At 44.5% G+C, this 10,168-nt stretch overlaps 1 protein-coding gene across 3 annotated transcripts in view; it reads left to right on the top strand.

Moving 5' to 3' along the window:
* The window catches only part of frmpd4 (FERM and PDZ domain containing 4), a 28,579-nt gene that overhangs the window by 1,840 nt on the left and 16,571 nt on the right, over nt 1–10,168 (top strand). For 2 of the 3 annotated variants that reach the window (XM_048239907.1, XM_048239906.1), the window contains exon 1: nt 3,346–3,945. The exons of the other annotated variant lie outside the window; for it this stretch is intronic. In XM_048239907.1, coding sequence (XP_048095864.1) covers nt 3,905–3,945 — 41 coding nt within the window. In that variant the 5' untranslated portion in view covers nt 3,346–3,904. Of the gene's footprint in view, nt 1–3,345; nt 3,946–10,168 lie in introns of those variants that run through there. 3 annotated transcript variants of the gene reach the window in all.

Genomic DNA, 10,168 nt, shown 5'->3' with positions numbered 1-10,168 from the left:
CAAAGGATGAGGGCCAAATCTCTGATTGGACAAGTGGAGGCACCACAGCCTACGTGGACGCGGCTGTGACTTGACCTTAATATATGTTGTCACTCCCGGCTGGCCCTGGGCCTGAAGGCCCCGACTGTCCAGGACTCCCAGATGGGCTGAGTCGTTGTACCACATGGCCATGTGAGGGGTCACAGGGAACTGTCCAAGTCTCAGTCTTTCCCCCCTCCTGTCTGCCCTAAATACAGGGCGGGACACAATCTTTACACAATGACAGCCACCACTCACATTTCCATTGGCAGTGGCACAAAACACAACCAACACATTACCTTTGGCCAAGGTCTGGGATTCTTCTCAGTGTTGTGAGCGTTGAGACTTTCTTTGATGTCTGCACACGTGCATGCATGTCGTAACTGCCTGTGCCTGCATAATGCATGTGGAGAGGTGGGAGCGTATCATGCCGTATCATGCATAAACAAGTGCAGCCCATGGTAGTAGACCTCCTTGGTGACTCATGTGCAGACACTGTGGACCTGGAGGAAGACGCATGGGGCCAACGGAGGGGCCAGCGCAAGCGAGCAAGCGCGATATCGCGGAAGTCTTTGTCATGTGGACTTTGTGCTCTGGACTCTCTTGCTGTTTTTGTTGAGTCTCTCGGGCTGTTTTTTTCCACCCTGAAATATTTCCACCACTGAGGAGCCTCGGCTCTACAGCGCGGGCTCCACAGCGTCTCTCCAGGCAGGACAGATTCCTAATTTACCCCAAAATGTGAGGCAGAGACACAACGGCTCAGCGTTTGACGTCACAATGCCGCTCAGTGACATCAGCCTCTCTGAGGTTGCTTGTGAGTCTAGATTGTGGCCACCCCAGCCACAGTTGTAGTTGCACATCGAACACACTGTGAGTCCCCGCATCTGACTGAAGTGGAAATGACAAGTTTCCTCAGTGCACGCTTCACCTCCAGCAAAGGCACTTTGAGTCATTCATGTAATGCTAACATGCACTGGCATTTTAATATGGAATTCTGGCTTTATGTCTGGAGAGGTGGTTATAAATCATTATCCTCATTTCACAGTTTTCAGATGTTATTTAACACATTAGGAATGAGCTCTGTTAGAATGTAGATGATGCTACCAGGTATTATGCTAAGTCGTTTTTGCAAACGTATTGGAAACATGCAAAGAAAGATACATTCTTAATACTTGCATACACAGACACGCACAACATCACACGCAACATCACGTTTGCAGTCAGCCTTTAGGGGGATAGTGGATCCTACACAAATGTTTAGGGGAAAGGTCAGATAACCAAGCACATCTTCAGACATGCACACACACACACACACACACACACACACACACACACACACACACACACACACACACACACACACACACACACACACGTGCATGTGTGTATCCACCCCTCAGGGAATAGGAAGATCCTACCTATAGTGGGGTAAGGTCATACAGCTGAGCATGCCATTCTGTGACTAATTACAGTAGAGCGTGTCTGTAGATGACTCAAGTGTGACATATTGTTCACTGAGTCATGCTGTTAGTGGGAAAGTTGGAGAGTTGGAAGTATGAGGAATAGAAGAAAATGAGTTTTGAAAGGATCTTTTCTTTTGTATTTATTTTTCCATTAGATTTTAAATGCACTGGGAATGAGATTCGGATATTTGGAAATTATTATTTATATGATGATAAATATCCAATGGAAGCTCCCTCATTTATTGCTTTGAAGACTGTGAGGTCAGAAGCGTTGTACTATTGCTGTGGATCAGAGTATTATGATCAAACCTGGCGCTTGGTGCTCTTATGACAGAGGCACCTCATCGGAGGTCTGTGATTAATGAAAGGCAATTCTTCCTCAATTAGGCACAGGATGGTCCACAATCCATCATGTGGAAAGCTACGAGCACAGAGTCTCCTCCCTGTGAGTCTGCTCATGCTTATCACTTAGGGACAGGCCAGTGTCCTCACAGCAACAGGATGTGTCCTCATTTGGTTGCCTACCCTTTTATAATGGGAAATTTATTTGCAAAAAAAAAACATGCAAAATAAACATTATACAATATAGATGTGCCTTAACATCTCTTTACTCAAAGGAGATTGCTTCAACTTCTAAAGTAGTTCAAGCTCAGATTTGCTGTCCTACTGTAGCGCCGCATGCCCACAGCAGGGGGGTATTGACTTGATTATAATCAGACTAGGCAGTATTTAGCTCTAAGAACAACCCCGTTCCTGGAAGAAAATAAACAGATGAAGTAAATAAAACCAAATCAAATCCTGAGCGGGTCAGAGGGAGGAGAAGGACGGTGATGTATGTGCATGGGAGCTCATATTGACTCTCAGCCCTGTGCTAGTAATGACTCAGCAGGTCTCCCATGTCCTTTGGTGTGTAGCACCTCCAGGATGCTGATTAATTGCACATCAACCCCTCTTTACCGGGTCATATCTGCACAGGCTCTCTTGCGCTCATTTTCTGTCCCCCCCCCCCCCCATGGGGGTCAGAGTTCAAGCTTACAGTAACCCTGGCCAGCCTGACTGGTCTCAGGAGCGGAGACACCTGCAGGACAGTGAAGCCGGTGAGCCACATCCGCTGGTCAAGTGTGTGGGGATGTGAGGATGTGCAGTGTGTGTTTTGATGGTGTGAGGAGGGTAGTGTGTGTTTTGATGGTATGAGGATGTGCTGTGTGTGTTTTGATGGTGTGAGGATGTGCAGTGTGTGTTTTGATGGTGTGAGGATGTGCAATGTGTGTGTTTGATGGTGTGAGGATGTGCAGTGTGTGTGTTTGATGGTGTGAGGATGTGCAATGTGTGTGTTTGATGGTGTGAGGATGTGCAATGTGTGTGTTTGATGGTGTGAGGATGTGCAGTGTGTGTGTTTGATGGTGTGGTGTGTTGGGTGTGTGTGTTTGATGGTGTGAGGATGTGCAGTGTGTGTGTTTGATGGTGTGCTGTCTGGGGCCTGAGGCAGGGGCTCTTATGCAGGGCTCTTATGGGAGAAGACCACACGTGTAAACAGTGGGACTGGACTCCCTCAGCCTCCGCCTGTAGCCAGTGCCTCTCCAGCCTCTCCTCCACAGCAGCCGTCAGAGCCAGCCCCATCCTCATCTCATCCCCACACCCTTATGTCTGCTCTTCTCTCTCTTCTCTCTCTCTCTCTCTCTCTCTCTCTCTCTCTCTCTGGTCTCTCCTTCTTCTGTCACTTTGCCACACCTCCTGTCTAACAGAACAACAACCCCCATGTTCCTCTGGATCCCCCTCTCATTTCCCCCCTTTCAATCTCCAAACTCACAGCACCGGGGAACTGATGATACTGCCCTTTGCAAAGGAGGAGGGGAGAGAATCAAGGAATCCGGCTGCCTCCATCAGCAGTGATTTGCGTGCCCCTTCCACCCCTCCCTCTCATTTGTTCCACCCTCTCTCTCTCTCTCTCTCTCTCTCTCTCTCTCTCTCTCTCTCTCTCTCTCTCTCTCTCTCACTCCCTCTCCCTCTCTTGCTCCTGTGCTCTCTCGCTCACACTCCCGTTTGAAAAGCTGTTGTTACTGCACAGCCTCCGCACGTCATTCCACTGCGATGGAAATGAAATAGAGTTGGCTTAGCCCAGCTGACAGAGGCATGCTTTGAAGGATGTAGCCTGGGAACCTGCACTGCCAGATCCTGTTCAATGGGTTGTGAATCTGTGGCACCGATGCGGAGGGGACACGGCAATCACTCAGCCGTGCACAAGCCCCGGCAACAGGACTAATCTCTCCACCTCACTCCTGGAAAAGCTCCTCTGCTTCCTCTGTTTTTGTTTCATTATTCTGAATTATTCATCCTCGCCGCGTGGACGGCAGACCTCGCCATGGAGGCAGAGTGAAGCACATTTCTGGACCTTTTCGCTCTGACCACAGCCTGCCGCACGTATGGATGTGTTCAGCTTTGTGAAGATGCCAAAGCTGTCGGGGTGAGTTGGCTTGATGCCGCGAATCGCCTTGTGTGCTAACGTGCCCTTTTGTGTTCCTGGCAGTGCATCCATTATCCAGGGACATGACTTAGAGAAGCAAGGAGGATTTACATGAAATCGTTTCAAGCAGCTCGTGGAAAAAAAAGCTAAGCAGAGGCTGAGTGTTGAAGATGATAACTTATTCCTTGTGCTGTCACATGTGATCATGTAGGCAAGAGGAAGAAAGAGAGAAAGAGAGAGAGAGAGAGAGGGAGTGAGAGAGAGAGGGAAAGGCAAGGAGGAAGGGGAAGGGGAAGTACTCATAAAACTTAATGATGTGTTCTCTTAGTAATCATAATTTGTCTAAAACTCATTTTGTCTTTACATGTGTTTGGTGGGCTATATTATTGCTGTACAATTTTTATTTATTTTGAATCCTTAAATCCCCTTTGAGATTTTAAATATGAAATACTGCAGAACACCGAAAGGTTGATAGAGCACGGAAGGATGATTTGAACACATGTGTCTGACTTGATAAATCTGCATTAGATATTTTTTGAAGAACCAATACGAACATGAATTTTGTGTCTTAAATTATTTGCAGTGGCCTGCTTTAGCAGATATTGCATTTCTTTGAGAAATTAAGAAATTAAATTATGATTTTTTTGAATATTAAAGTATAAGGGCAATGGGCACAATGACATGTCTGTGAGAACAGAGTGAGTAAATGTCAGAAAGAGGTAGAGAGGAAACATATCTAAACATTCACAAAGACAGAGAACGACTTGTTCTTTGTTATTGCCATAAGATCATAGAGAGAAGTTCTTGACATTGTGCAGAATCAGTTCACAGTTCTTGGTATGATCTGTGCACAATATTTCCAATTAAGCTTAATATTGCACCCTACTGAGCACCGCTTTCACATATTGGGTTGACTGACTTTCTTGATTTGAACCCTGTTATGAATCCTAACGGACTGATTCCCTGATCATACCAGCTCATTGTCAGCAGGTCTGCTACTGAGTTCTGACTGTAGATTTGAAAAATATGCAATTTGTGTGTGTGTGTGTGTGTGTGTGTGTGTGTGTGTGTGTGTGTGTGTGTGTGTGTGTGTGTGTGTGTGTGTGTGTGTGTGTGTGTGTGTGTGTGTGTGTGCGTGTGTGTACCCTTTCACTCCAATCCAGTTGAAAGGTACAGGCACAGTCATCACTTTTAGAATGTTTGCTATCTCATGTTGCCACTGATGTCACAAATATTTGATTTAAGCACAAAACATGGAGCAGTGCTAAATCTGATGCACCTCCAGTTTTATAATACATATTACTCAAATCAGTAGATTGAATTATGTGATGTTTAATTTCAGGCATGTTGGGACTATTGCCAGCTCTTGTTTGCAGAGGAATTACAAACAATTGTGCACATATGCTTTCAATATATTGTGTCAACAATTCCCTAAAAGCATTGGTTTGGGAATGCTTCATTTGATTTGTATGCCAAGCCAACATTTTGCTATGGTCAATTTAAAATCAGAATATTGTTTATCCAGAGCAACCACTCACCAACACCATATGGATAGGGTGGGTTTTAACCCGAATATTTTGAACATTATTTACAAATCATGATGACACTGGATTAAAATGACATCAATCTGAGATGACATCTGGTCCATTCAAATGAGCAGTGGCTGAAGAGCAGCCTATGGAGTTGTAATGCCCATAGGAAAGGCATAGTACACCAAAGACAAACACAGACCCCAGACTTTTCTCCTAGTGGCATGGGTTCTTACTGTGCTACTTTTTTGAATCAGTGATTCAGTGGAACAGTTGTAAAAGAGAAAAGACTGTAGTATGTATATTTATCCCCTCTGGTATCATTTTAATACTCCGCTTGTGGTCTGAGTCATCTACAACTCTATTCCCATTGGAAGTGCCCTATTAACACTTACTATATTACTGAATATGATGGTGTATTCCAAAAATACCACATTCATACACTGAAATGCGTTGAGTGGTTTAAGGCTATGGGTTATCTGCAAGAAGAGGTCTGGGGCTGCTGCCCACTATAGAGAAGCAAATACATGCACTGTTGCCCTGTAGTCTGTTGAATCTGTCATTTGCTTTTAAGCCAATGGTCCTAGTAAAGACAAATTCAGGGAACAGGCTGAGCTCTTAAAATGTTAGTCTGACATTGGCAGTTTGTGAGCAGCTCTGGGAATGAAATGATGTAGGCTGTATATTTCAGGAGCATCCTGCAGAAGCACAAGTAAGGACACACTAATGAGAACAAGCCCACATGCATTTGCTCATTTTCCAAATGGATGACTGCACTGAGCATTTGTGAGCACTAAATTTAATCATGCTTCTGTCTTCTCTGTGTGGCATACTGTATACTGGGCATGTAAAGCCTCTTTGTCTGTCCTCTGCTATCATTTCCCCTGTGTTTGGCTAAAACCCTTCAGGTGAACATCCTTTTATCTTCACTGTGCTATCTTTTGGATCATCAGGAACCTTCCTTTTATAGTTGCTCTCATTCCAGTATTGTCCTTGTGATACAAACTGCTGTATATATTGTATGGCCTTCATGACACAGAACACATAATATTCCAACGTGCCTCTTATACGAGAGTAACATCTTTCTGTATTATTTTTGGGTATCTAAAATACTGCAGTGCTGCCCTATGCAACATGTACCCTGCTTAAAGTTAGGCAGACTTCAGCATCTTGTTTGTGAAAATGTGTATAAAAAGAAGCACTTCATAGAAAAATGGAAGGGGCATATTTAATTCATGAATCTGTGTAGCTCTTTGGCTGAGTCCTTTCTCTGAAATGGATGTATAAAGTAACACAAGCTTTGAATGAAAAGTATGCAAGCTGAAAATTATGTTTTTAGAACTAGAAGGTTATAAACGAAAGGTACAAACCAGAAGGTATAAACTAAAATGCTTCATAAGCAAGAAACTCTTTCACTGGATACTTGAAACTTAATGTGCCTGCGGTTCTGACACAGTTCTGCCATTCTTACTGTATATTGGATGGTAGATGTGTTCAGTTCATATTCACAGCCTGCCTTTGTGGTAGAGGCAGTTTTGTTAACCTAATTGTTCATTAGGGTACAAGAAGACTTTAAGATAAAAAGTGTGTCTCCTTTTGAAGCAGAAGCCACTCAGGGTTAGACATTGTCCAGAGAAGAATGGATGCTCCGGAGCCCCAGGTGGCAGGAGCAAAAGAAAGGTTGCAGGCCAGTATTCATCCCAATCTTTCAAAGCCAGGCCACAGAAAAAATACTGTGGTATAATAAGGTGAAAAAGCATTCAGAGGAGCAGGTCCCTTGCCTGTAGGGCAGTAACACAATAGAGGGTGTTTTATGTTTGCTATTAACGTTATAAGGGCAAAAGGGAGAAGAGGGTTTATGGCATTCAGTGGTTTGTCAATGGACAAGTGCTGTAGTTACTGAAAGCCATTGTGGCTGTCTGTACATTTACAACCATGCCAACTATGAACATGGCCATTAGAGCTAATACTTATGTGTCCTTCAGCTCTGTTATAGCCATCGCCACATCAACTCTCACATTAGACCTATTTCATATTATGGACATCAAGTTATGGACATCATGTAATGAAGGGGTAACATTAATCAGTGTGCTGTTGCTGCCTTTGTGGTGCTCTATACAAGGTATATTGGGCTTAACAATAGAGCAGTGTTCTGCTTGGAATCAGCTAGCATGAGGAGGAGGCATGCGGGGGGACTGAACAGGCTCTTTAATGGAGTGCCTTACCAAATGTCTTAGGTGGGTGGAAGACAGATTTTCCTGAGTAGAGAGAATTGACTACGAAATTAAAATAAGACAAACAGCTCTCTCTCTCTCCCTCTCTTTCTCTCTCTCTCCCTCTCTCTCTCTTTCTGTGTGTGTGTGTGATGTTTTAAACCCAAATTAACCTGACAGAAGCAGATGTAATTACGTGCGTACTCTGTGGTCATTTGGATTCAAACTGAACATAGTGTACACACACAAGCAGTACTGTGGTGTCGCTGGTGGGCCAGTTTTATTAGCTGTGTGTGACCGGTGCTGTGAGGTGTATTGATGGCAGTGTTGGTGGGTGTTATTGCGTTATAATTGGTGCAGTGCCCAGTTATTTCCCGGAACTGCTGTGGTGCCGTGGAGTGCTGAGATGGGGGTTTGATGAGGCTCTGACGCCGCGGCGCATCGCTCACCAGGGCTGCTGGAGGTGGGACAGCTCTGACAAGATGGGTGGCGGATCTGACGTCCATATGGGCAGCACAGGACAGGGAGTAGTGGGCAGCGCTGAGGCGAACAGGAGGAGCAGCCGGAGATCGGACAGCAACAGGCCCTCTGAGTCCGTGTAGGAGAAGAGAACGTCTGAGGGGGAACACGCGGCATAATCCACATTTTACCACTGCATAGCACTCACTAAGACAGAGACACAGAATGCATAATGAATATGTATCCCATTAAAAATGTAAAAAGGTAAAAAAGATTGAAAAAGCCCCACTAGCTGTGTAGCGTGTTCTTAGAGGAATGCAAAGTAAGCAGTATGTTTATTGTTATACAAAATAATCTAAACGGCACGGAAGCTCATCTCTATATGGCACATTGTCTGCTCCAAATAGACTGTATACACATGGCCTATGGCTGCATATCCTCTTGATAATGTGAGAATGACAAGACAGCATCATTTTATTCTACTTTCATGAAGCGCACCATACGCAGCTGTGAGATATGGCAGTGTATGTCAAGAGTCACAGGAAAACATATTTACATTCATAAAATGACGGAATGGCGGCATTACTCATAGTCATATTTAATAGTGGTGTGAGATAGATTTGGTTCTGAATGCTGGGATTGTATGTGACATCAGAAGCTTTTTAATGAAGGTTGGAATTCCAGGGCGCAAACAGTGAACAGTTTCCCCAAACACCCAGGAAAGGAGAGGAGTTTGTTTTGCTAAGCTGAGAGGCTCTGTGGTGCATGAAGTCGAGAGTGGCTTCACATCGATGCTCCAGCACTTTCTGTACTTTTCTAGTCGACTGGGGCCATCTCCTGAGATGGTCATTAAGCATGTTTCTGTATATTAAATTTTCATAAAGATTTTCTGTTACATAATCTTGTCCACCAACCTGTCTTCTCACCAACGCTGTCATGGGCGCGGAGCACGGGCACATGTGAGTGGGCAGAGTCACCAGGGCTCTCCGCCTCTCTTGTACTTCTGTCATCTTCATCATCATCATCACATACCACATGATCATCAGCAATTCATATTCTACACATCGCTGTTAGCTGAAAAGGCTGTTTCAGAGTAGCTATAGTTGGTCTGCCTTCCATGACACGAGTGGTAGCCAGACGTGGTCTGCCTTTCATGACAGGGATGCTAATGTGGCCTGCCTACTATGACAGACATGTTACCACTCTCATAGTGTGACAGAAGCATGACAATTTAATACAGCTGTATTCAAAAATCCAAAGTGCTCAGGCTAGATCCTAACACAGTCTTCATTCCTACCAGACTCAGACTAGTCCTCATTTCTGTATGACTGATATAAGACCAAGCTTTATTATAGTATGGAACCGATAAAGCATGTTTCAGAGGAATAGGTTTCATTAAGCGAGTGGGGATTTGCATGTCCCTGTTCCTCAGTAAGCTGTGTGGGAAGACAACAAATGGCTGTCCAGCAGGCTGGCTTGTGTGGACTGATAACTAGTGAGCTAAGCTAGGGTGGCCGCCTGGGTTTCATTTCACCTCCTCTTGAGATTGGTGGGGTGAATTATTTACTCAGCCCCGAGGATCGTGTTCATGTGCTGGAATGTGACAACTGTGTGGTCTCTGTAGTGGCCACTGAGGGAAGCTTAAGTAATTACATATTTGGGGAAATAAAACATTGATCACTTTTCAATGAGGTCAGCAGAAGAGAGGGGAATGGGAAGTGAGAGGTTTTCATGCTCTCCTGAGCAAATATCGGTCACATACACTTCCTCAGTTTTACCCGTAATTACAGTACTTGCCATATAGTTCAGGCATGTAGGACTATATTTTGACAAAAATATATCTGCTTTTCATTTATTGGTGAAGGTGAAATACATTATCGTGACATGTGCAGGTCAATATGTAGCAATGCTCCATGAGGAATGAGACAGGATGACCCTCTGTAATTTCCACTCAGATAAAGTACTTCAACTCCTCTGACCTTTATTGCCATAGCAACAGAGACCAGTGTGGCATTAGGCAGA

This window comes from Alosa alosa, chromosome 3 (assembly GCF_017589495.1).
Source record: "Alosa alosa isolate M-15738 ecotype Scorff River chromosome 3, AALO_Geno_1.1, whole genome shotgun sequence".
NCBI classification, from domain to species: domain Eukaryota; kingdom Metazoa; phylum Chordata; class Actinopteri; order Clupeiformes; family Clupeidae; genus Alosa; species Alosa alosa.
The sequence above is the reverse complement of the archived record's forward strand: the minus strand, read 5'-3'. Positions and strand labels throughout refer to the sequence as shown.